Genomic DNA, 26,497 nt, shown 5'->3' on the forward strand with positions numbered 1-26,497 from the left:
AGAGGGCCATGGTGTCTCAAAAGGGCCATGGTGTGTCAAAGGGGCTTCGGTTTCTCAGAGGGCCATGGTGTCTCAGAGGGGCTTTGGTGTCTGAGAGGGCCTTGGTGTCTCAGATGGGCCTTGGTGTCTCAGAGAGGCCTTGGTGTCTTAGAGGGGCCTTGGTGTTTCAGAGGGCCATGGTGTCCCAGACAGCCTTATTAGAAGGGCCTTGGTGTCTCAGATGGCCATGGTGTCTCAGATGGGCCTTGGTGTCTCAGAGAGGCCTTCGTGTCTCAGAGGGGCCTTGGTGTCTCAGAGGGGCCTTGGTGTCTCAGAGAGGCATTGGTGTCTCAGAGGGGCCTTGCTGTCTCAGAGGGCCTAGGTGTCTAAGATTGGCCTTGGCGTCTCAGAGGGCCTTGGTATCTCTGAGGGGCCTTGGTGTCTCAGATGGGTTTTGGTTTCTCAGAGTTCCCTTGGTGTCTCAGAGGGGCCTTGGTGTCTTAGAGGGGCCTTGGTGACTCGGAGGGCCATGGTGGCTCAGATGGGTCTTGGTGTCTCAGAGGGCCTTGAGGTCTCAGAAGGGCCTTGGTTTCTGAGAAGGGCCTTGGTGTCTTAGAGGGGTTTTGTTGTAACAGATGGGCCTTGGTGACTCAGTGGGCCTTGGTGTCTCAAAAAGGCCCTGGTTTCTCAGAGGAGCCTTGGTGTCTTAGAGGGTTCTTGGTGTCACAGAGGGCCATGGTGTCTCAGAGGGCCTTGGTGTCTCAGATGTGCCTTGGTGGCTCAGTGGGCCTTGGTGTTTCAGAAAGGCCCTGTTTTCTCTGAGGAGCCTTGGTGTCTTAGAAGGTTCTTGGTGTCTCAGAGGACCATGGTGTCTCAGAGGGCCTTGGTGTCTCAGAGGGGCCTTTGTGTCTTAGAGGGCCATGGTGTCTCAGACGGCCTTGGTGTCTCAGAGGGGCCTTGGTGTCTCAGAGGGGCCTTGGTGTCTCAGAGAGGCATTGGTGTCTCAGAGGGGCCTTGCTGTCTCAGAGAGCCTAGGTGTCTAAGATTGGCCTTTGGGTCTCAGAGGGCCTTGGTGTCTCAAAAGGGCCTTGGTGTCTCAGAGGGGCTTTGGTTTCTCAGAGGGCCATGGTGTCTCAGAGGGGCTTTGGTGTCTCAGAGGGCCATGGTGTCTCAGAGGGGCCTTGGTGTCTCAGAGTGGCCTGATGTCTCAGAGGGCCTTGGTGTCTGAGAGGGCCTTGGTGTCTCAGATGGGCCTTGGTGTCTCAGAGAGGCCTTGGTGTCTTAGAGGGGCCTTGGTGTTTCAGAGGGCCATGGTGTCTCAGACGGCCTTATTAGAAGGGCCTTGGTGGCTCAGATGGCCATGGTGTCTCAGATGGGCCTTGGTGTCTCAGAGAGGCCTTCGTGTCTCAGAGGGGCCTTAGTGTCTCAGAGGGGCCTTGGTGTCTCAGAGAGGCATTGGTGTCTCAGAGGGGCCTTGCTGTCTCAGAGGGCCTAGGTGTCTAAGATTGGCCTTGGGGTCTCAGAGGGCCTTGGTATCTCTGAGGGGCCTTGGTGTCTCAGATGGGTCTTGGTTTCTCAGAGTTCCCTTGGTGTCTCAGAGAGGCCTTGGTGTTTTAGAGGTGCCTTGGTGACTCGGAGGGCCATGGTGTCTCAGATGGGTCTTGGTGTCTCAGAGGGCCTTGGCATCTCAGAAGGGCCTTGGTTTCTGAGAAGGGCCTTGGTGTCTTAGAGGGGTTTTGTTGTCTCAGATGGGCCTTGGTGACTCAGTGGGCCTTGGTGTCTCAAAAAGGCCCCGGTTTCTCAGAGGAGCCTTGGTGTCTTAGAGGGTTCTTGGTGTCACAGAGGGCCATGGTGTCTCAGAGGGCCTTGGTGTCTCAGATGTGCCTTGGTGGCTCAGTGGGCCTTGGTGTTTCAGAAAGGCCCTGTTTTCTCTGAAGAGCCTTGGTGTCTTAGAAGGTTCTTGGTGTCTCAGCGGACTATGTTGTCTCAGAGGGCCTTGGTGTCTCAGAGGGGCCTTGGTGTCTCACAGGGGCCTTGGTGTCTCAGAGGGGCCTTGGTGTCTTAGAGGGGCCTTTGTGTTTCAGAGGGGCTTTGATGTCTCAAAGGGGCATTGGTGTCTCAAAGGGCCTTGGTGTCTCGGCGAGCCTTGGTGTCTCAGAGAGTCTTGGTGACTGAGAGGGCCTTGGTGTCTCAGATAGGCCTTGGTGTCTCAGATGGGCCTTGGTGTCTCGCCGAGCCTTGGTCTCTCAGAGCGCCTTGGTGTCTCAGAGGGCCTTGGTATCTCAGATGGGCCTTGGTGTCTCGGCGAGCCTTGGTGTCTCAGAGGGGCCTTGGTGACTCAGAGGGGCCTTCGTGTCTTAGAGGGGCCATGGTGTCTCAGAGGGGCCTTGGTGTCTCAAAGGGCCTTGGTATCTCAGATGGGCCTTGGTGTCTCAGAGAGGCCTTGGTGTCTTAGAGGGGCCTTGGTGTTTCAGAGGGCCATGGTGTCTCAGGCGGTCTTATTAGAAGGGCCTTGGTGTCTCAGATGGCCATGGTGTCTCAGATGGGCCTTGGTGTCTCAGAGAGGCCTTGGTGTCTTAGAGGGGCCTTGGTGTTTCAGAGGGCCATGGTGTCTCAGACGGCCTTCGTGTCTCAGAGGGGCCTTGGTGTCTCAGAGGGGCCTTGGTGTCTCAGAGAGGCATTGGTGTCTCAGAGGGGCCTTGGTGTTTCAGAGGGCCATGGTGTCTCAGACGGCCTTATTAGAAGGGCCTTGGTGTCTCAGATGGCCATGGTGTCTCAGAGGGGCTTTGGTGTCTCAGAGGGCCATGGTGTCTCAGAGGGGCCTTGGTGTCTCAGAGTGGCCTTGATGTCTCAGAGGGCCTTGGTGTCTGAGAGGGCCTTGGTGTCTCAGATGGGCCTTGGTGTCTCAGAGAGGCCTTGGTGTCTTAGAGGGGCCTTGGTGTTTGAGAGGGCCATGGTGTCTCAGAGGGGCCTTGGTGTCTCAGAGTGGCCTTGATGTCTCAGAGGGCCTTGGTGTCTGAGAGGGCCTTGGTGTCTCAGATGGGCCTTGGTGTCTCAGAGAGGCCTTGGTGTCTTAGAGGGGCCTTGGTGTTTGAGAGGGCCATGGTGTCTCAGACGGCCTTATTAGAAGGGCCTTGGTGTCTCAGATGGCCATGGTGTCTCAGATGGGCCTTGGTGTCTCAGAGAGGCCTTCGTGTCTCAGAGTGGCCTTGATGTCTCAGAGGGCCTTGGTGTCTGAGATGGCCTTGGTGTCTCAGATGGGCCTTGGTGTCTCAGAGAGGCCTTTGTGTCTTAGAGGGCCATGGTGTCTCAGACGGCCTTGGTGTCTCAGAGGGGCCTTGGTTTCTCAGAGGGGCCTTGGTGTCTCAGAGAGGCATTGGTGTCTCAGAGGGGCCTTGCTGTCTCAGAGGGCCTAGGTGTCTAAGATTGGCCTTTGGGTCTCAGAGGGCCATGGTGTCTCAAACGGGGCTTGGTGTCTCAAAGGGGCTTTGGTTTCTCAGAGGGCCATGGTGTCTCAGAGGGGCTTTGGTGTCTGAGAGGGCCTTGGTGTCTCAGATGGGCCTTGGTGTCTCAGAGAGGCCTTGGTGTCTTAGAGGGGCCTTGGTGTTTCAGAGGGCCATGGTGTCTCAGACGGCCTTATTAGAAGGGCCTTGGTGGCTCAGATGGCCATGGTGTCTCAGATGTGCCTTGGTGGCTCAGTGGGCCTTGGTGTTTCAGAAAGGCCCTGTTTTCTCTGAGGAGCCTTGGTGTCTTAGAAGGTTCTTGGTGTCACAGAGGGCCATGGTGTCTCAGAGGGCCTTGGTGTCTCAGATGTGCCTTGGTGGCTCAGTGGGCCTTGGTGTTTCAGAAAGGCCCTGTTTTCTCTGAGGAGCCTTGGTGTCTTAGAGGGTTCTTGGTGTCACAGAGGGCCATGGTCTCTCAGAGGGCCTTGGTGTCTCAGATGTGCCTTGGTGGCTCAGTGGGCCTTGGTGTTTCAGAAAGGCCCTGTTTTCTCTGAGGAGCCTTGGTGTCTTAGAAGGTTCTTGGTGTCTCAGAGGACCATGGTGTCTCAGAGGGCCTTGGTGTCTCAGAGGGGCCTTTGTGTCTTAGAGGGCCATGGTGTCTCAGACGGCCTTGGTGTCTCAGAGGGGCCTTGGTGTCTCAGAGGGGCCTTGGTGTCTCAGAGAGGCATTGGTGTCTCAGAGGGGCCTTGCTGTCTCAGAGAGCCTAGGTGTCTAAGATTGGCCTTTGGGTCTCAGAGGGCCTTGGTGTCTCAAAAGGGCCTTGGTGTCTCAGAGGGGCTTTGGTTTCTCAGAGGGCCATGGTGTCTCAGAGGGGCTTTGGTGTCTCAGAGGGCCATGGTGTCTCAGAGGGGCCTTGGTGTCTCAGAGTGGCCTGATGTCTCAGAGGGCCTTGGTGTCTGAGAGGGCCTTGGTGTCTCAGATGGGCCTTGGTGTCTCAGAGAGGCCTTGGTGTCTTAGAGGGGCCTTGGTGTTTCAGAGGGCCATGGTGTCTCAGACGGCCTTATTAGAAGGCCCTTGGTGGCTCAGATGGCCATGGTGTCTCAGATGGGCCTTGGTGTCTCAGAGAGGCATTGGTGTCTCAGAGGGGCCTTGCTGTCTCAGAGGGCCTAGGTGTCTAAGATTGGCCTTGGGGTCTCAGAGGGCCTTGGTATCTCTGAGGGGCCTTGGTGTCTCAGATGGGTCTTGGTTTCTCAGAGTTCCCTTGGTGTCTCAGAGAGGCCTTGGTGTTTTAGAGGGGCCTTGGTGACTCGGAGGGCCATGGTGTCTCAGATGGGTCTTGGTGTCTCAGAGGGCCTTGACGTCTCAGAAGGGCCTTGGTTTCTGAGAAGGGCCTTGGTGTCTTAGAGGGGTTTTGTTGTCTCAGATGGGCCTTGGTGACTCAGTGGGCCTTGGTGTCTCAAAAAGGCCCCGGTTTCTCAGAGGAGCCTTGGTGTCTTAGAGGGTTCTTGGTGTCACAGAGGGCCATGGTGTCTCAGAGGGCCTTGGTGTCTCAGATGTGCCTTGGTGGCTCAGTGGGCCTTGGTGTTTCAGAAAGGCCCTGTTTTCTCTGAAGAGCCTTGGTGTCTTAGAAGGTTCTTGGTGTCTCAGCGGACTATGGTGTCTCAGAGGGCCTTGGTGTCTCAGAGGGGCCTTGGTGTCTCACAGGGGCCTTGGTGTCTCAGAGGGGCCTTGGTGTCTTAGAGGGGCCTTTGTGTTTCAGAGGGGCTTTGATGTCTCAAAAGGGCATTGGTGTCTCAAAGGGCCTTGGTGTCTCGGCGAGCCTTGGTGTCTCAGAGAGTCTTGGTGACTGAGAGGGCCTTGGTGTCTCAGATAGGCCTTGGTGTCTCAGATGGGCCTTGGTGTCTCGCCGAGCCTTGGTCTCTCAGAGCGCCTTGGTGTCTCAGAGGGCCTTGGTATCTCAGACGGGCCTTGGTGTCTCGGCGAGCCTTGGTGTCTCAGAGGGGCCTTGGTGACTCAGAGGGGCCTTCGTGTCTTAGAGGGGCCATGGTGTCTCAGAGGGGCCTTGGTGTCTCAAAGGGCCTTGGTATCTCAGATGGGCCTTGGTGTCTCAGAGAGGCCTTGGTGTCTTAGAGGGGCCTTGGTGTTTCAGAGGGCCATGGTGTCTCAGGCGGTCTTATTAGAAGGGCCTTGGTGTCTCAGATGGCCATGGTGTCTCAGATGGGCCTTGGTGTCTCAGAGAGGCCTTGGTGTCTTAGAGGGGCCTTGGTGTTTCAGAGGGCCATGGTGTCTCAGACGGCCTTCGTGTCTCAGAGGGGCCTTGGTGTCTCAGAGGGGCCTTGGTGTCTCAGAGAGGCATTGGTGTCTCAGAGGGGCCTTGCTGTCTCAGAGGGCCATGGTGTCTCAGACGGCCTTATTAAAAGGGCCTTGGTGTCTCAGATGGCCATGGTGTCTCAGAGGGGCTTTGGTGTCTCAGAGGGCCATGGTGTCTCAGAGGGGCCTTGGTGTCTCAGAGTGGCCTTGATGTCTCAGAGGGCCTTGGTGTCTGAGAGGGCCTTGGTGTCTCAGATGGGCCTTGGTGTCTCAGAGAGGCCTTGGTGTCTTAGAGGGGCCTTGGTGTTTGAGAGGGCCATGGTGTCTCAGACGGCCTTATTAGAAGGGCCTTGGTGTCTCAGATGGCCATGGTGTCTCAGATGGGCCTTGGTGTCTCAGAGAGGCCTTCGTGTCTCAGAGTGGCCTTGATGTCTCAGAGGGCCTTGGTGTCTGAGATGGCCTTGGTGTCTCAGATGGGCCTTGGTGTCTCAGAGAGGCCTTTGTGTCTTAGAGGGCCATGGTGTCTCAGACGGCCTTGGTGTCTCAGAGGGGCCTTGGTGTCTCAGAGGGGCCTTGGTGTCTCAGAGAGGCATTGGTGTCTCAGAGGGGCCTTGCTGTCTCAGAGGGCCTAGGTGTCTAAGATTGGCCTTTGGGTCTCAGAGGGCCATGGTGTCTCAAACGGGGCTTGGTGTCTCAAAGGGGCTTTGGTTTCTCAGAGGGCCATGGTGTCTCAGAGGGGCTTTGGTGTCTGAGAGGGCCTTGGTGTCTCAGATGGGCCTTGGTGCCTCAGAGAGGCCTTGGTGTCTTAGAGGAGCCTTGGTGTTTCAGAGGGCCATGGTGTCACAGACGGCCTTATTAGAAGGGCCTTGGTGTCTCAGATGGCCATGGTGTCTCAGATGGGCCTTGGTGTCTCAGAGAGGCCTTCGTGTCTCAGAGGGGCCTTGGTGTCTCAGAGGGGCCTTGGTGTCTCAGAGAGGCATTGGTGTCTCAGAGGGGCCTTGCTGTCTCAGAGGGCCTAGGTGTCTAAGATTGGCCTTGGGGTCTCAGAGGGCCTTGGTATCTCTGAGGGGCCTTGGTGTCTCAGATGGGTTTTGGTTTCTCAGAGTTCCCTTGGTGTCTCAGAGGGACCTTGGTGTCTTAGAGGGGCCTTGGTGACTCGGAGGGCCATGGTGGCTCAGATGGGTCTTGGTGTCTCAGAGGGCCTTGAGGTCTCAGAAGGGCCTTGGTTTCTGAGAAGGGCCTTGGTGTCTTAGAGGGGTTTTGTTGTAACAGATGGGCCTTGGTGACTCAGTGGGCCTTGGTGTCTCAAAAAGGCCCTGGTTTCTCAGAGGAGCCTTGGTGTCTTAGAGGGTTCTTGGTGTCACAGAGGGCCATGGTGTCTCAGAGGGCCTTGGTGTCTCAGATGTGCCTTGGTGGCTCAGTGGGCCTTGGTGTTTCAGAAAGGCCCTGTTTTCTCTGAGGAGCCTTGGTGTCTTAGAAGGTTCTTGGTGTCTCAGAGGACCATGGTGTCTCAGAGGGCCTTGGTGTCTCAGAGGGGCCTTTGTGTCTTAGAGGGCCATGGTGTCTCAGACGGCCTTGGTGTCTCAGAGGGGCCTTGGTGTCTCAGAGGGGCCTTGGTGTCTCAGAGAGGCATTGGTGTCTCAGAGGGGCCTTGCTGTCTCAGAGAGCCTAGGTGTCTAAGATTGGCCTTTGGGTCTCAGAGGGCCTTGGTGTCTCAAAAGGGCCTTGGTGTCTCAGAGGGGCTTTGGTTTCTCAGAGGGCCATGGTGTCTCAGAGGGGCTTTGGTGTCTCAGAGGGCCATGGTGTCTCAGAGGGGCCTTGGTGTCTCAGAGTGGCCTGATGTCTCAGAGGGCCTTGGTGTCTGAGAGGGCCTTGGTGTCTCAGATGGGCCTTGGTGTCTCAGAGAGGCCTTGGTGTCTTAGAGGGGCCTTGGTGTTTCAGAGGGCCATGGTGTCTCAGACGGCCTTATTAGAAGGGCCTTGGTGGCTCAGATGGCCATGGTGTCTCAGATGGGCCTTGGTGTCTCAGAGAGGCCTTCGTGTCTCAGAGGGGCCTTAGTGTCTCAGAGGGGCCTTGGTGTCTCAGAGAGGCATTGGTGTCTCAGAGGGGCCTTGCTGTCTCAGAGGGCCTAGGTGTCTAAGATTGGCCTTGGGGTCTCAGAGGGCCTTGGTATCTCTGAGGGGCCTTGGTGTCTCAGATGGGTCTTGGTTTCTCAGAGTTCCCTTGGTGTCTCAGAGAGGCCTTGGTGTTTTAGAGGGGCCTTGGTGACTCGGAGGGCCATGGTGTCTCAGATGGGTCTTGGTGTCTCAGAGGGCCTTGACGTCTCAGAAGGGCCTTGGTTTCTGAGAAGGGCCTTGGTGTCTTAGAGGGGTTTTGTTGTCTCAGATGGGCCTTGGTGACTCAGTGGGCCTTGGTGTCTCAAAAAGGCCCCGGTTTCTCAGAGGAGCCTTGGTGTCTTAGAGGGTTCTTGGTGTCACAGAGGGCCATGGTGTCTCAGAGGGCCTTGGTGTCTCAGATGTGCCTTGGTGGCTCAGTGGGCCTTGGTGTTTCAGAAAGACCCTGTTTTCTCTGAAGAGCCTTGGTGTCTTAGAAGGTTCTTGGTGTCTCAGCGGACTATGGTGTCTCAGAGGGCCTTGGTGTCTCAGAGGGGCCTTGGTGTCTCACAGGGGCCTTGGTGTCTCAGAGGGGCCTTGGTGTCTTAGAGGGGCCTTTGTGTTTCAGAGGGGCTTTGATGTCTCAAAGGGGCATTGGTGTCTCAAAGGGCCTTGGTGTCTCGGCGAGCCTTGGTGTCTCAGAGAGTCTTGGTGACTGAGAGGGCCTTGGTGTCTCAGATAGGCCTTGGTGTCTCAGATGGGCCTTGGTGTCTCGCCGAGCCTTGGTCTCTCAGATCGCCTTGGTGTCTCAGAGGGCCTTGGTATCTCAGATGGGCCTTGGTGTCTCGGCGAGCCTTGGTGTCTCAGAGGGGCCTTGGTGACTCAGAGGGGCCTTCGTGTCTTAGAGGGGCCATGGTGTCTCAGAGGGGCCTTGGTGTCTCAAAGGGCCTTGGTATCTCAGATGGGCCTTGGTGTCTCAGAGAGGCCTTGGTGTCTTAGAGGGGCCTTGGTGTTTCAGAGGGCCATGGTGTCTCAGGCGGCCTTATTAGAAGGGCCTTGGTGTCTCAGATGGCCATGGTGTCTCAGATGGGCCTTGGTGTCTCAGAGAGGCCTTGGTGTCTTAGAGGGGCCTTGGTGTTTCAGAGGGCCATGGTGTCTCAGACGGCCTTCGTGTCTCAGAGGGGCCTTGGTGTCTCAGAGGGGCCTTGGTGTCTCAGAGAGGCATTGGTGTCTCAGAGGGGCCTTGCTGTCTCAGAGGGCCTAGGTGTCTAAGATTGGCCTTGGGGTCTCAGAGGGCCTTGGTGTCTCAAGAGGGCCTTGGTGTCTCAGAGGGGTCTTGGTGTCTTAGAGGGCCTTGGTGTCTCAGAGGAGCATGGTGTCTAAGAGGGGCTTTGGTGTCTCAGAGGGCCATGGTATCTCAGAAGGTCCTATTTCACACAACAAGCAACTCACCCAATCACTCACGCAATCACCCTCTCACTAACCACACTACAGGTCACAACAACACACTCAGCCACTCACTCACCCTCTCATTCGCCACACTACATGTTACAATTACTCACTCACCCATTCACCTTCTTACTTACCACACTACAGGTCACAACATCCCACTCACTCACGCACTCAGCCTCTCACTCACCACCCTACAGGTCACAACAACACACTCAGCCTCTCACTTACCCTCTCACTCGACACGCTGCATCTCACCCCACTTCTCTTTCCGCTTCTTCCCTCGCACCGCTCCACCTTGGAATTCTCCCCTACCTCCGTCGCCCCTTTCCCCAAGCCCTTACGACAGTAGCCTTGCTCAGGTCAAGAAACACGTTCCGCCCTTACAATCCCAATCTTCGATAGCGCCGCTTGCTGCGCGACGTTTGGGGCCGTTGCGGCGTCGTCCATGGGGCATCGCGCGACGCTGTTCTCGCCATGAGACCATTTCTGCCAATATCAGAGAATGAAAAATTAGAACAGATGTTCATCCATTTCTGGCAAGAAAACAGGAGATGTTCAAACACCAAATAGAAACCTTTTTGCAGGGAATCATGTACTGCATTAACCACACGTACTTGTGATGAACATGCATACAAAACATGCTCTGATAATAGTCTTATTTTTTCATGCTTTGATACTGGCAAAAAAGCTCCATTTTGTAGCTGCTCACCCCGAGCTATAAATGGTCTGAGAGTGTCGTTGCCTTTGTTCAGTTCGCTTTTTGGGGATCTCCGGTCTGACACTGGTGAGTCTAGGCCCTAACAAAGGCTGTCTCTGGTGTAGGCCAATAGGTTTAAAAAACAATGCATATATCAGAGCATGTTTTTTTTGCATGTTCACCACAAGTACCACGTGTGGTTAATGCAGTGACTTGATTCCTTGCAAAAGGTTTCATCTATTTGGTATTTGAACATCTTAACGCCTTCTGTTTTATTGCCAGAAAGGGTACAAACCTATTCTTACTTTTCATTCTCTGCACGCCATCAGAGTTCCAGAGAGACGTTTCTCCACTTGCCAAGCGACGCTCGCTGGGAGCCTGGGATCCCGTTACGATGCGGCACTCGCCGGGAGCCCGGGATCCCGTTACAATGCTGTGCTCGCTCTCGAGGTTGTACGGCGCAGCTCTCCCACGCATCGCGCTGCATGCCGACATGATGTCCGACCTTTTGCACCACGTGCCGGGGAGCTTCTTGTGGAACTACCGAATTCCCGAATCGTCCGTCTCAACTGAAATCACAACTGAAATCACAACAGAGGCGGAAATGGGGGGCGATCCGGCTCCTCAGGTGATCGATCACTCTACCAATTAGCGGTTACGTTACTCAACTTGGCGGATTGCTGGAATCACAATATTTCGCCTCTGTTCTCCACGTGTGCCACTCGACGGGAGGCGATAGGTTGGTGCTCGGTCACACCATCGGCATCATCGGCGGCATCACGCTCGGCGTGGCTTGCAATGGGGTTTTCAGCCTTCGCGAGGCGGAGTGCCGTTCTTAAAGAGGCCCCGGGTAGTAGGCCACGGAAGAAGCAGTCGAAGTTTAGTCGATTAATCGACTGCCTAAATAGGACTCCTGGTCCCACTCTCCTTGCCGAACAATGCCACGACGCACACAGCAGCATTGCCGCGATGTACAATATGAGGCAAAATCCACACGGCATCCTGGTGCTGTGTTCATCCCAGCAGGCGACCGGGTGCCTGTGTGTGCACCACGTTTGCATGAGCGCTTGGAAGGGCTGCATGTATAACCGTGCACCTGCAAGCGCACGTGTGGCTTCTGGCCACAGTCACATTGCATGCTTGTGTGTGTGTGCCTGGGAACGTTGGACGAGGATGCACATCCCCGTTTATCCCCTGCAAAAGATTGTGCTGTTCGCGAGCACCTACAATGGTGCACGCATGCCGGGGTTGTGGGCTGCGTGTGGGGAGCGGGCGGTGTGGTGGTTGTAAATGACTTGTGTGACTGGCGCGCATTTAACGCATTGACACACATTTTTTTGTGAGATGATGTGTGCTCGTTTTAATTGTGCACGACTGATAATCTACGCTGACTAAAAAATATATATGTGTGTGTGCGGATGATGTATTGTAAATATGTGTCCATTCATGTGCGTAGTGGGGAGCGGTCGTGTAGCGGTTAGCATGCTGTGCTACGAACCCAGCGACCTGAGTTCGATTTCAGCTCACGACCAACACCAGTGGCGACTTTCTGAACCGGTCGTGGGCCTCCCCTAGATCGACTCAGCCTCACATGAGTACCTGGTGCCGTGTGTAAAAACATCACCGCTGGGGAGACAAAGGTGACTTGGCGGGGTACTGGCCAGCCACCCCCTCGTGTACCATGCTGGCCTTCATCGGTGCTCACTAAGAGCACTTGCCCCAACAGTCTGTTAAGGAAGTATGGAGGGGGGGGCGGGCTTTGCCTTTCTAGTGGTGAGTGCCAGCGTAGCGTTTAGCGCACTGAACTACGTACCCGGCGACACAAGTTTGATTCACGCTCAAGGTCAAAAAACAGTAGTGATTTATTTGAACTGGTCCTGGAACTCCCCTACGTCGACTGAGCCCTAAACGAGTGCCTAGCATGGTGTGTAAACATCAGCGCAGGCGACCGTGTGTGGTGTTGGCCACACACTCCTTCGTTTGCCCTGCCGGCCTTCATAGGTGCTCTCTAACAGCACTTGCCCCAACAGTTTGTTAAGTCTATGCCGGGGATCTTTTGTCTTTACTGAGAGCTCTTGTCCCAACATTTTGTCTTTATTGTTTTTTTGTCTTTAGTGTGTTTGTGATTATGTACTGTATATATATTAGGGTTTAGTTTTCAATGTGGGGAAAATAGATTTGGGTTTGTTAGAGAAAATGTTAAATCATTCTAGATTTCCTCATGTTTCACACGACGCGATGATCTAACGGCGTATTCCTGCTCATGAAAGTGACGTCACTCGATGTGGCATCACTTCCTGCGATAGTGACATCACATGATGTGACGTAGTATTTCGGATCAATCGGACGCGAAGCGGAAACATTTTTGGATCGCCTAAAATGTCTAATCTGGGAGACCTCCCTAGTAGTGCCACAGTGGCGAGATGTTAACTACCTCCCCTGGTATACAGGAGGTCGTGGGTTTGATCTCGACCCTGACGCCTGTTTCTCTGGAGTTTCCGTGTCTCTCTTTCCCCGTTGTCGCGTGGAGTTTTCTGCGGGTCCTCCGGTTTTTTCCTCCACATTCAGAATTTTAATGCGTTTAGAGTATTTGGCTGCTATATATTTCCACGTGCCAAGCCACTTCGTTGCCCTATCATTTGTGGCCAGGTCGCTTCTGATAAAGAGCTACACAGCTCAGTGGGCCTTACCTGGTAAAATAGTTTGTATAGTACACACACGTGTACGAGTGTCTCTGTCATCGCGCGTGGTGTACCGCACGCATGCAGCGGTATCGTCGTCACCAAAGCGCCCCACCGTGTGCCCGCGTCGTGTGCAGCCAGAAGCTGAGTCTGCGCGAGCGAGTTCGCCTCTCCAGTCCCCGCGGGGCCGCGGCCGCCACCACCGCCAGCGGCGGCTATGGCGGCAGCGTCGGCGGCGGCGCGGCGACGGGCGGGTGCATTGCGGCGGGGTCGGGGGGAGGGGCCCAGGGCCCTCCCCGTGGGGGTGCGGGGGGCCGGGCCCCCCCGGGCGCGGATCGCCGCTCCCCCAGCACGGACACGGCAGGGCCCAGCAGCCCAGCCAAGGTCACCAAGAGCTGGAGCTTCAACGACCGCACGCGCTTCCGGCCCTCGCTGCGGCTCCGTGCCGCACAGTCTCGCCAGTGCTCCGAGGGTACGCAGCCAGCAGCAGAGAGAGACTGGCTCGGTGTGGTAGTGGCGTGGTGGTGGTACATTGTTTAACAGTGGAGACAGACTTGCTCGGTGTGGTGGTGTTGGTGGTACATTCTCTAGCAGCGGAGAGAGACTGGTTCAGAGTGGTAGTGGTACATTGTCCTGGAATGGTGAGAGGCTGGTAAGATGTAGTGGTGGTGGTACAAAGCGTGCTACGACCCGGACGACTCGAGTTCAATTCCCTCTCAAGGCCAACACCAGTGACGATTCTCTGAACTGGTCCGAGGCCTCGCCTAAGTCGACTCGGCCTAAAATGAGTGCCTTGGTGCGAAACAAAAGTGGCCTGGCGTGGTGCTGCTCATCCACACCCTTGTGTGCCGTGCCAGCCTTTATTGGTGCTCGCTAACAGCACTTGTCCTAGAAATGGTGTTAAGTCTGTACGAGAGATGTTTGTACGTGCATATGCAGAGAGGGGATGGGAGCGATGGTGCAGTGGTTTCATTCCCACTCATCACCAACCACAGTGGCTAATATCTCAACCGATTCTGGACCTCCACTAGGTCGGCGCAGCCTTAAAATAGTGGCTGGTGCGGTGCATAAACCACTGGGGACGCACAGCCTGCCCGGCGTGGTGCTGGCCACTCACCTCCTCGCGCATTGTGGCGCCGGCCTTCAAAGGTGTTTGCTCATGTTACTCGTTTGTCCCTTAGAGAGCACGGACGAGGTGTTTGACGACCGGAGGTGCCACTGTGAGATGGCGGTGGAAGAGCTCACGCCTGCACTGCGCATTGCCATCCGCGGGGTGCGGTACGTACCGCGCGCGTGCACACACAAAGACAAAGATCCCCCGTATAGCCTTGACAGACTGTAGGGGCGAGTGCTGTTTGCGAGCACCTAAGAAGGCCGGCACGGCACACGAGGGGGTGGATGGTCAACACCACGCCCGGCCGCCTTTGTATCCCTAGTGGCGATGTTTACACCACATCACACCAGGTACTCATTTGATGGAGGCTGGGTCGACCTAGGCGAGGCCCAGGACCAGTTCAGAAAATCGTCACTGGTGTTGGCAGTGAGCGGGAATCGAACTCGGGTCGCTGGGTACGAAAGCAGAGCAAATTGACCGCTACATTACTGCTACCCACAATAACACACGCACACAATACACACCCATACACACACGCGACGCACACACGCGGAGACGATAGAATCACACGTGTGGCCGCCGCCGCTCGTCACCGTGCGTTCAGGATCATGAAGTTCCATGTGGCCAAGAGAAAGTTCAAGGAGACGCTGCGACCGTACGACGTGAAGGACGTCATCGAGCAGTACTCGGCGGGCCACCTGGACATGCTGAGCCGCATCAAGAGCCTGCAGGCCCGGTGAGCGCCGAACGCACCACGCGTCGGCCCCGTGCAGGCACCGGCACATGGGCACCGAGATCGCCCGGCGTTGGCTCTGGAGGCCGTGCTGATAAGGACGTCGCCATCTCCCCGTTCCCCCCATCTCGCGTCCAGGGTGGATCAGATCGTGGGCAAGGTTCAGCCGGCGTTGAGCACTGAGAGAATCCGATCGCGGGAGAAGGTTTCCCAAGAGTCTGACATCCGGGAAGACCAGAGCATGATGGGTCGGGTCATCAAGGTGGAGAAGCAGGTAACGCACCTCGCGGGTAAATTCGCTGTGACTCTCCCCTCCAGCTCTGGCCCCAGGGAGCAGCCGTGGCCTCGGGGGAGCAGCCATGGCCCTGGGGGAGAGGCCGTGGCCCCGGGGGAGCGGCCGTGGCCCCGGGGACGAGGTCGTGGCCCCAGGGGAGTGGCCGTGGCTCCAGGGGAGCAGCCGTGGCCCCAGGGGAGCGATGGTGACCCTGGGAAGTGACCGTGGCCCAAGGGAGGAACCGTGGCCCCGGGGAAGCGACCGTGGCCCCGGGGGAGCGGCCGTGGCCCTGGGAAGTGACCATGGCCCCGGGGTAGAGGCCGTGGCCCTGGAGGAGCGGCCGTGGCCCTGGGAAGTGACCGTGGCCCTAGGAAGCGACCGTGGCCCCGGGGACGAGGCCGTGGCCCCGGGGGAGCGATGGTGATCCTGGGAAGTGACCGTGGCCCAGGGGAGGAACCGTGGCCTCGGGGGAGCGGCCGTGGCCCCGGGGGAGCGACCGTGGCCCTGGGAAATGACCGTGGCCCCGGGGGAGAGGCTGTGGCCCTGCGGGAGCGGCCGTGGCCCTGGGAAGTGACCGTGTCCCTAGGAAGCGACCGTGGCCCCGGGGAGGGCGTGTGCGCGGTGCTGCCGCTGGTGAAGGTGCTCTGCCAGGCCAGGCCCCGACGTGGCCCACAGCAGCAGGAGGGTTCAGCACTCTCGGTTTTCTCTCTGTTCTCCTTATGCCAGTCCGCGCTTTGCATCCCCAAAAGCAGCGACCTCGCACCTTTACAATCGAGGTTACCGACAATCGTATCGAACTTTTTCCGTATAATGGTTGTTAAAAGTAATTTGTCCGAGCCAACCTTCGTTCCAGAAAATAACTTTTTTTCAATGATGTTTTCATTTATTCTGGAATGCGGTTGCACCGATTTCACTTTGCTTCATTGCTCTATTTTTACTCTGTTTTATTTATGTTGTCATCCTGCTGACCCACGCCACTCTTGCCCATCGAGTTCTCACCACCGGGTTCAACAAAATTGCTTGAAACTCGCTCAAAGGGCAACCCTCCTCCTTTCCCTCCTCCACGCGATGCATCACAGTCTTGCAGCTGTAGCATGTGCACTCTGGGTTGCCCCGGATGCCCCCCGCTTGTCGCACATTGACCAAATGACCCAATGACCTTATCGTGCGTACAAAATCTTAAAGCAAAAATAAACTTTTTTTTATTTTACTAGGTAAGGCCCCACTGAGCTACGTATCTCTTTTCAGAAGCGACCTGGCAATCGTAAATGATCGACGAACAAAGTGGCTTATCGCGCCGACATTTTATAGCAGCCAAATATTCTAACCGCATGTCGATTCAAAATGTGGAGGAAAAAACCATAGGACCCGGAGACAAATCTACGTGACCACGGTGAGAGAGACACGCAAACTCTAAATATACAACAGGTGTCAGGGTCGGGGTCAGACTCACGACCTCCTGCATACTAGGCGAGGCAGTTAACAACTCGCCACCGTCGCATAAGCGGGTGCCACGTTCGTAAATGTGTCGCTTGCATTTGCCATCGGCGATATCTCCATCGTGCAGAGAGAGAGAAGCGTGCGGGGCTTGGGCAGGGGGCGCGTGCCGCCCAGGGTGGATGATGTTCCGCTGGTGAACATTAATGGCAGAGTAGCTGCCAAGAAATGGAACGAACCCGAGAGGATTCTCTAGCGAGGAGACGGAGCGACGAGATCGGTTCCTGAGCAGGCGCTCGGTGGATCGTGGGATCGTGAGAGGCGGCGACGGCCTGGGAAGGCCTCCGTCCAGCAGTGAATTTATCTTGACTGATGATGAGGGTGCTGGTGACTCGCAATGTGCCGACCCATGTACGTATGTTGAACTTCTTTCGCACCGTACGTAATCAACCGTGCTCATCAGAGGCGCGCGGCAAGGACAACAAACTAACACAAAAAACAGTTCTAAAGAAATGAGTTTTCAATCTTGATGATTTAAAAGTGCACAGCTCCAGTGGCTTCCTAATATCAGAAGGAAGAGCGTTCCAGACGGCCCCAGAAGCACATCTTAAGGTGCGCGATGCGATGACCGATGGTTAGCCAAAAGCCACTGCGAGGATGACGGGAGTTTGTGTGATGGTTCCAGCTACCGGCTGGAACCTTAGTGGTGAATTGGCGTTTTTTTTTTTACAAAATCAGATTTCAGCTGCAATTTGGGTAGTGGTGGCCACACCCACTTTTAATCCAGCACTGTAGAGGATGCAGCGAGGGTTGGTGGATCAGACAAATGTTGTGAAATTCCCTTCCCATGGGCTTCAAGGAGAACCCATAACCTGGCTGGCCAGGAGAAGGCAGTACCCTTGTTCCTTGGGATACAGTGTTTCAAATCATTTTCACGGAAATCTTTAAAATTTAGCAGCTTTTGGGCCGCGTGAAGCCGGCTCGCGTGACATTATTTAACGAACGTCGTCACGGAATCTTCAACGTCCACTGTGAAGCAGGTGGCGCGTGGCAATATTGCTACACAGCGCAGTATTAGCCAGGGCGGCCGCCGGATTCGTACCGCGAGCCTCTGCGACGAGCAACGAATGCGCTGCTGGCTGGGCGCATCAGATCTGGGTCTCGTGTGTGCGTAAACACACGCACTGTCTCGTGTGTGCGTAAACACACACACACGCACTATCTCGTGTGTGCGTAAACACACACACACACGCACTATCTCGTGTGTACGTAAACACACGCACACACACACAGTCTCGTGTGTGCGTAAACACACGCACGGTCTCGTGTGTGCGTAAACACACGCACACACGCACGGTCTCGTGTGTGCATAAACACACACGCACGGTCTCGTGTGTGCATAAACACACACGCACGGTCTCGTGTGTGCGTAAACACGTACAACACAAACAAAGATAAAGACAAAGATCCCCGGTATAGCCTTGACACCTATGAATGCCAGCACGGCACGCGAGGGGGTGGGTGGGCAGCACCACGCCCGGCCGCCTTTGTCTCCCCAATGGCGATGTTTACTACACGCCGCACCAGGCACTTATTTGAGGCAGAGTCGACTGAGGGGAGTCCCAGGTAACGGTTTAGATAATCGTCGCCGGTGTTGGCCGTGAGCGGGAATCGAACTCGGGCGGCCAGGTTCGTGGCACGGCACGCTAACCGCTGCACCACCGCTCCCCACACACACGCGTGCACGCACACACACGCGCACACACACGCGCACACACAGACACGCACACACACACGCACAACAACAACCGCCATTCGCCACTAAGTGGCGGTGACGTCACCACGACGCTTGTGCCAGGCCATGTGCACCTTGAGGCCACGTGAAGTGATGAACGCCCGCTGGCAGGAGGTCACGGGGCAGACCCAAGTACCACGGGTCGACTGACTAAGATGACTGAGATGACTGGCTGATGCACCACATGTGCCCCCTACTGTGCCAACCTGCTGTGCTTTAGCCATCCGGCGCTCCGTTCATTGTTGTGAGCGTCGCTCCTCCGCCCTCCGTTGTTGTTGGAGGGCGACTGCCTCAAACTGCCTAGTAGTGTCCTTCACGGGCCTCCTCTACAGAGGCCGATCTTGACACCGCTGGTACCAGTCATTGGCAAGTCCACTCAGCTCCACGTCCTCCTGTACCACATCACTCCATCTCTTCACTAGCCCGTGCCGCGCTCGTTTAGCCCCCTCGATCTGGCCGAACAAAAGCTGTTTCGGCATGCGGTGTCTGGGCATGCGGGCTACATGACCCAGCCATCGCAGCCTTCCCCGCCGGAGGAGCTCACCGATGGGACCTTGCCCAGATCTTTCAAGGATTTGTGAGCACCTCACACAATCCAGCCTGGTTAAATTCAGGATGGATTGTAGGCAGGCTAGCCTAAATGTTTCTAACCGGCGAAGATGTTCCATTAGGGAGGTCCACATTTCGCAAGCGTAGAGAAGGGAGGGAATGACCGTGGCCGAGAAGACCTGAAGCTTAGTGCGGAGCGACAGACCAGGTAGCTTCCACACAGCGTTACGCAACCGATGAAAAGATATTGCCGCTCGACTGAATCGGAGTGAGACCTCTGCTGTTAAACTGGAGCCGGTCATAAGCACACTGCCCAGGTATGGGAAACTCTCCACTCGCTCCACAACTGCCTCATCACCGATTGGGAGTTGTGGGGGTGTAGTGTCCAATGGTACAAAATCCCCAGGCAGGTGCTTAGTTTTGGTGGGGCTGATGGTAAGGCCCCACCTCTTAGTGGCACGCTCCAGTCTCAGCAGCAGCGTCTCTAACTCCTCCTCTGAATGAGCAGCTATTACCAAATCATCAGCATACATAACGTGGTTGAGCAATAGGGAGCCATCCCTTGACCACACCCGGGCATCGATCAGCCTCCCATTATATCTGTACCAAATGGAGATTCCCCCGGTACAGCTATTGAAGGCTTCACGAACTACGTGGTCAAAATAGATGTTAAATAATGTGGGAGCCAGAGGACATCCCTGTCGCACCCCAAGGTGTAGAGGGAATGGCTCTGACTCCCGACCACGTAGTTTTACCCGGGCCCGCTCACCATCATGAAGGTCCTTAATGATCGTGAGCAGAGGGTCAGGTACTCCAAAAGCACGAAGAACAACCCAGAGCCCAGGCCTACTGATGTTATCATAGGCCTTGACCAGGTCAATAAAGCAGAGATGTAGGTCTTGTTGGAATTCCCCACACCTCTGCTGTAGCAGACGGACAGAAAATATGGCATCTGTGCAGGACCGCCCTTTCCTGAAACCGCATTGGGGCTCCGCAAGCCTCTCCTCAGCGTGCCTGGCAAGGCGATGCTGAATAATCCTTGCCAGGACCTTTCCCGGCACACTGAGGAGTGAAATGCCCCTGTAGTTGTTACAGTCTGTGCGGTCCCCCTTCTTAAAAAGGGGGACCACCAGGGCATCCTTCCAATCCTGCGGAACCCGTCCAGTGGTCCAGACTGTTGTTATGATGTCATATAGGGCAGTCTGTGCACAAACGCCACCCTCCCTCAGCATTTCGCTTGGGAGATCATCTCTGCCCAGTGCCTTTCCTGGTCTCAGACTCCGGATCACCTTCAGTACTTCCTCAACAGATGGCACCTCAGCCAGCCACTCACAGGGGGTGACTTCTTCCAATATTTGAGGCACCGCAGCCTCTGCAGGGTCATCCTCACTTTGTGCCACGATGTTTTCCTGGCTGAGGGATTTTCCCTCCCCCAGGACCTCACAGAAATGCTCAGCAAATCTGCAAACCTGTTCCTGGGGGTCGAAGATTGGATCACCGTTTTTTCCCCTAATGATTGTAATAGGTGTGGCGCTGCGGGTTACTTTTCTGATGGAGTTAAATAGAGATTTGTGATCACGGGCCACTGAGGCAGACTCCATCTCCTCAGCAACCCGCGACCACCACCCATCCTTGCAGCGCCTCACGGCTCTCCGAACCTCCGAGCGAAGGCTGCGGTAAGCCTCCTCATTCTCTGACGTGGGATTCTGTAGCCAATGACAGTGGGCCTGTCGCTTTTTCTCAACCATCCTGAACACCTCCTTTGTCAGCCAGGGTCTCTGGGGAGGTCTGGACCGCGTACCCAAAGCAGCCATTGCAGCTGCATGAGTCACAGTCCTAAACCTCGCCCATTTACCCGCGACATCAGGAGGAGTCGGGGACGAAGCCAATCCCAGCCGCAAGCGATGATGAAATTCTCGCTTGCAACTTTCATCAGATAACTGAGACCAGGCCACTTTAGGTTGGAATGGGGTCCTGGGTGTACACCCACCACCGGAGTGGAAGAATGGCAGGCGCATCTTACAGATGACAAGTCGATGGTCTGAGGGCAGATCAGCTCCACGGTAGGTCCTGGTGTCAAGGACATGGGCTCGCATCCGCTGGTCCGTCACTATGTAGTCCAGCAGATGTTCGTGCTTGGACCCGGCATGCATCCATGACGTTGTGTGGATGCGCCGATGCCGGAACAGCGTGTTGGTAATTACAAGCCCATGGGCTGCACAAAAATCTAGCAGCCTCCTACCGTTGTTATTGAGCTGATCTGGCCCATGCCCTCCAATCACTCCAGACCAGGTGCCAGCATCATGACCAACTCAGGCATTGAAGTCACCCAACAAGATGACTCTATCCCGAGGGGCCACTTTAGCCAGCACCTGTGACAGGAGGTCATAGAAGGCATCTGACTCATCGGCTTTGCCTGCATCCCTCCACAGATGTTCGTCTTCGGTGGGGGCATAAGTAACCACGACCACCATTCCTCGCCTCCGGTTGATGGGAAGGCGAGCCCGAAGTAGCCTGGGGCTTACAACTTCCCACACCTCACCGCCATGCTCCCACGCCCCCTTCATTCTTTTGTTCAAAAGAAGAGCCACACCCTGTTGTTTGGCAGTCTGCTGCCCCGAGTAGAGGACTGTCCACCCCTCATAGTGGCAGGAGCCAGAACCGGTCCACCGGACCTCCTGAATCCCACATAAATCCAGGCGGTACCGGTCCAGCTCCCGACAGAGGAGTGGCAGCCTCTCCTCCGCATTGAGCGTTCGAACATTCCACGTGGCCACCCGCAGTGGTTTTTCGTTGTTTCTGGAGGTGCCCCGAGGGTAGATATTCAATCTCCTGGCTCCGCCAATTGGGGTTTGGCCAGGAGACGTCATAGACGCCTGGCCCCCCGGGGCCTCCGGCACAAGCTTATTAGATATATTTTTCCGTCGTAGTTTAGTGGTAATTAATTGAAGGTGGAGGGGTTACCAGCCCCTCGCACCCGTCCAGAGCCCCCGTTTAGCCCCTGTGGTGGACACAGATGCCATGAGGGGAAGAGCCAATCGAAATTGGACCTCCCCCCACAGCACTGTCCATGACAGAGTTGCCCATCCGGCACCGCGCACGCACACGCACACACACGCGCACGCACACACACACGCACACACACACACACACGCGCACGCACACACACACGCGCATGCACACACACACACGCGCACGCACACACACGCGCACACACATACGCGCACGCACACACACACGCGCGCGCCAATTAGCTGAATCTCTGCGTTTCCCATTTTGTATTCTCGCGCCGAGTGCTCCCCGGGGCTTGCGCCTCTTCAGCTGCCGTCCTCAACGGGCGGCCACGCGAGCGGAGCGAGGGCGAGCGGGTGGGCGGGTGGGGGGGGGCTTGTGGCACCTCACAATCAAGATCAGAATCTGTATCTAGATTGGAGGAATCCGATGAACTAGGCAGCTCTTTTTGACACAGATGTCCAGTATGGGGTGGTGTCGCCCCCCCCCCCCCGCCTGCCCCCCCCGTTGGCTTGGCACGGAGCAGCGCTCTCGCGGTCGCCGAGTTCTCGGTTTGAAGCGGATGCGAGGGGGGCAGCGCTCCTGCGTTCTGTCTCCACGCAGAAGTGACCGCCGCGTATTGACGGTTCGACTGTAACGTGCCATTTTATTGAGGCTGCTGCTGGTGTTGTCTGTTGTTGTTGTTGTTCACTTGGCATGGTCTGGGACTAGTTTCGTTTGTTGTTTTGTTGCCTTTCCCCAAGCTTGCATTTGGTGTTGATACATCGGCAGCAATTTATGTAAATATGCAATTTGTATTCGTACACACTGCAGTTTATGTATTCACTCTTCGTGACTGGCTTACCTTTTCTCTATCGTTTGTTGTTGTGGTAACTTGCTGAACCAGCCACCCCTACTTGACAACAACGAACAAGAGCTGCCAGAGCCCATCGGATTCATCCTCCGGTCTACATACATATTCTGATTCTGGAATACAAATATCCTTTTTGTCCATCAGACGATTCACTTTCCAGACCACTGTTAGCAAGCGGCATTTGTTTAAGCAAGCAAACTCTCGAACCGCTTTTGGACTTGCTAGACCCATCACCTCCACCTGTCTATTTTAAATATTCCCTTCTATTTTCTGGGGGTTTATTTGCTTATTCTTTGGTTCTTTCGGTAAAGTCACGTAGATATAAAAATGAAAATAAAATGAATAAAAATAATACAAATTAAATAAAAATAATATAAAAAAATACATTCATGTAGACTGTAGCCTGGTTCTTAATCTGAATGAGTGTACTAGCAGTCTATAATGTAGACTATAGCCTGATTTTTAAGCTTTGTGAGCGTACTGGCAGTCTATAATGTAGACTGTAGCCTGGTTCTTAACCTGAGTGAGTGTACTGACAGTCTATAATGTAGACTCATTCTTGGTTCTTTCGGTAATAAAAAATAAAATTATAAAAAATAAAGATAAAAAAACAAAAATCACGACGTTTCCATCACAACACAAGCGATCGTCTTCAGAAGCAAAGAGAAGACGATCATGGAAAAAATATTGTCCCAGAAAAATATTTGGTAGCCCGGGGTACCGCCATGAGGATCAATTCCAGCCACTCAGACCGTGGCGTTGGCGGATCACAAAAGGAGGTGCGCCCGTTATGACAACCACAACTTCGCCGCCGCTCCCCGGCCGCGGAGCGCCTATTGTACGATTTAGTATTTAACCAGGTAAGGCTGACCCCAAAGGAGCTGTTTAGCTCTTTTTTTCAAAAGCGACCCTGGCGATCGCGAATGATCGCTCAGCCAAGTAACTCATCATCATCACCTGGACATTCATAGCGGCCAAATACTCTAAACGCATGATGTTGATTCTAAATGTGGAAGGGAAAAACACCGAAAGGACCCGGAGACACGTGGGAATTGCAAATATACAGCAGCAGCAGGCATCAGGGTCAGAATCGAACCCACGACCTCCTGTATACCAGGCGAGGTCGTTATCATCTCCTAGCCACCACGGCGCCCCTGGCCGCATGTGGAGCCCCGCTACGACGCTCGCTCTCTCTCCATGCCTTCCGGCCTCAGAATTGCCTTCAATTTGTCTTCTATTCCCCCCGCCTAGGCCCATGGTATGTTTATTTGTGATTCCTAGTGCCTTGAGCACTCAGTAGAAAGCTGCCTTATGAATGTCACGTATCATGATGATCATCGTTACCGCGCACGGCTCGTCAAGAAAACAGCTGCCTGCTGAATAGCGCATACTGTAGACAAACACAGTGTTGTACCTCTGTATCTCTGTGTGTATGTATCTCTGTATCTCTGTGTATATTTATCTCTGCATCTCGGTGTATATGTATCTCTGTGTATATGTCTCTCTGTGTATATGTACCTCTGTGTATATGTATCTCTGTATCTCTGTGTATATGTATCTCTGTATCTCTGTGTATATGTATCTCTGTATCTCTGTATATATGTATCTCTGTATCTCTGTGTATATGTATTTCTGTATCTCTGTGTATATGTATCTCTGTGTGTATGTATCTTTGTGTATATGTATCTCTGTGTATATGTATCTCTGTATCTCTATGTATATGTATATCTGTGTATATGTATCTCTGTGTATATGTATCTCTGTGTATATGTATCTCTGTATATCTGTGTATATGTATCTCTGTGTATATGTATCTCTGTGTCTATGTGTATATGTATCTCTGTGTATATGTATCTCTGTGTATATGTATCTCTGTGTATATGTATCTCTGTATCTCTGTGTATATGTATCTCTGTGTATATGTATCTCTGTGTATATATCTATTTGTGTATCGCATAGCCACGACCAGGCCTACCTTAACCCCTATCACTACCCCTATCAATCTATGTATGTATGTTGAACTTATTTCCGACCGTACGTATCTAACCGTGCTTATCACTACCCCTGTTTAGTTTGTTGTCCTTCCCCTGGACCTTCCGATTAGCACGATTGGCTACGTACGATGCGAAACAGATTCAGTGTACATACGTACACTATCCCAAACCCTATCACTATCCCATCACTCCCAAAGCCCTATCAATACCCCAACCCCTATCACTACCCCAACCCCTATCACTACCCCAACACCTATCACTACCACTACCCAACCCCTATCACTACCCTGACTGCAACCCCAAACCCTCCTTCATCACTCACGTCTGTTCTCCTACTGTCACCATAACTACACCACCACTTTTAACAAATCTGCTCTTTATCTCAACCACTAATCATCTAATGCACAATTAAATAATTGCCATGAAGGGCAATGGAGTAAGGCGCATCGTGCAAATCAAGGGACGGTAAGATAGTGTTTTACGTGCGATGTTATTTCAGCGCAACGCCATCGATGTATGCGCGACGGCGTCTCAGTCCGGACAGTTGAAGCCGCTGTAAATCTGCTGCTGCCCCTTAGTCCATGAGGATGTTTGTACGTATTTCCGAACTTCTTTCCCACCGTGCGTAGCCACCTTGGCTCAAGGTGCTCTATAACGTAGTTTAAAAGCGGTGACACGAACGTGGAGTGATTTAGATGGCAAGGAGCCGAGGAATGTGTGACCGTTACAGAGGGCGTGTGGGGGTCGGTATGGAGTGGAGAGGCGAGGGGAAGGAGAAGTGAATGGGCGATGGAGATGAGGTGGTGAGGCTTTAATGTATGTATGATGAACTTCTTTCGCACCGTACATAGCAAACCGTGCTCATCGGAGGTGCGGGGGAAGGACAACAAACTAAACACAAAAGCAGTTCTAAAAAAATGTGTTTTAAGTCTAGATTATTTAAAAGTGCATTGCTCCAGTGGCTTCCTAATATCAGGAGGAATAGCGTTCCAGACGGCCGCAGAAGCACGTCTGAAAGCGTGTGATGTGGTGACCGTCTTTGTTCGATGGCCAACCAAAAGCCGCTGCTGCGAGGATGAGCAGAGTTTGCATGATGATGGTTTACGCTCCTTGACGACATCAGCGATGTATTGTGGGTTCATTTGTGGCAAGAACTTTGTATGTGTGTGTGATGAGCGCCACCTCATGGCGTATTCCTTCGGCAACCGGAAGCTAATGCTGCTCAGCGAGCACTGGACAGACACGTACGTGTGCATAGAAGTACGTTGAACTTCTTTCACACCATACGTAGCTAACCATGCTAATCAGAGGCTCGGCACGTGGTCGGATCTTGCAGTGCCTGTCATGTGCCCAAGAGTTTTGTACATGCCGCAGCTCGCTAAAGTAAACGAGGAGGAGGGGCCGCAAGGGGATTGTGCAAGCACGGGTTTGAGGCATTGCAGTAGGAGCAGCGGCAGCAGCAAGCAGCAGGTGGCCCACGCTGCTGGGCCCTGCCTGCGCGCCGGAGGCGCCGGCGTTGCTGGCGTCGCTCATTTGCCGGCCCCGTGCAGGTGCAGTCCATCGAGAAGAAGCTCGACTTCCTCATCGACTTCTACCGCCAGTCGCTGGGCCAGGGGGGCGGCTGCTCGGCCGCCACACCGGACTCGCACGGCAGCCCCGTGGACGGCGCGTCGCTGGCCTCGGCGCCGCCGTCAACGCCGCGGGGCCGCCTCAGCGTCTCCAGGTGCGTGCCTCGACAGCGTCGTCGTGAGGAGTCGTGAGTCGCGAGCCAAGCTGTCGACAGTGACGGGGCAGGGCAGGAGGAGGAAGCGATGGTGAAATGCGTTGGGATTTCATGGCGGGGGTGCCAACTCGTCGCCATTAACGATCGTTGTCATCGTTATGAATCGTGATCGGTGCACTACTGGATGAGGGCCTTCCCAAGCTGCCGCCACCACCTCACACGACCGCCCGTACTTAATTTGCCTCCATCGTCTCCTCGTCGGCTGTTCTCATTATGTGTCCTGCCCATTCCACGAAACTCCCGGCCCTGTCCTTATTTAGTAACCCTTTCCCATTTCGATTATGTACGTCTTCGTGAA

General features: G+C 54.7%; 1 protein-coding gene across 2 annotated transcripts in view; it reads left to right on the forward strand.

Annotated features, from left to right (window-relative positions):
* LOC116941495 (potassium voltage-gated channel subfamily KQT member 4-like) overlaps positions 1-26,497 on the forward strand; it is a 234,567-nt gene that overhangs the window by 200,034 nt on the left and 8,036 nt on the right. For both annotated transcript variants that reach the window (XM_076066672.1, XM_076066671.1), the window contains exons 10-14: positions 12,793-13,127; positions 13,837-13,933; positions 14,374-14,505; positions 14,641-14,776; positions 25,967-26,139. In XM_076066672.1, the coding sequence (XP_075922787.1) occupies positions 12,793-13,127; positions 13,837-13,933; positions 14,374-14,505; positions 14,641-14,776; positions 25,967-26,139 (873 nt within the window). The remainder of the gene's footprint in view (positions 1-12,792; positions 13,128-13,836; positions 13,934-14,373; positions 14,506-14,640; positions 14,777-25,966; positions 26,140-26,497) is intronic.

This window comes from Petromyzon marinus, chromosome 12, assembly GCF_048934315.1.
Source record: "Petromyzon marinus isolate PM22_M1 ecotype Great Lakes invasive population chromosome 12, UKy_Petmar_22M1.pri1.0, whole genome shotgun sequence".
In the NCBI taxonomy this organism is placed as follows: Eukaryota; Metazoa; Chordata; class Hyperoartia; order Petromyzontiformes; family Petromyzontidae; genus Petromyzon; species Petromyzon marinus.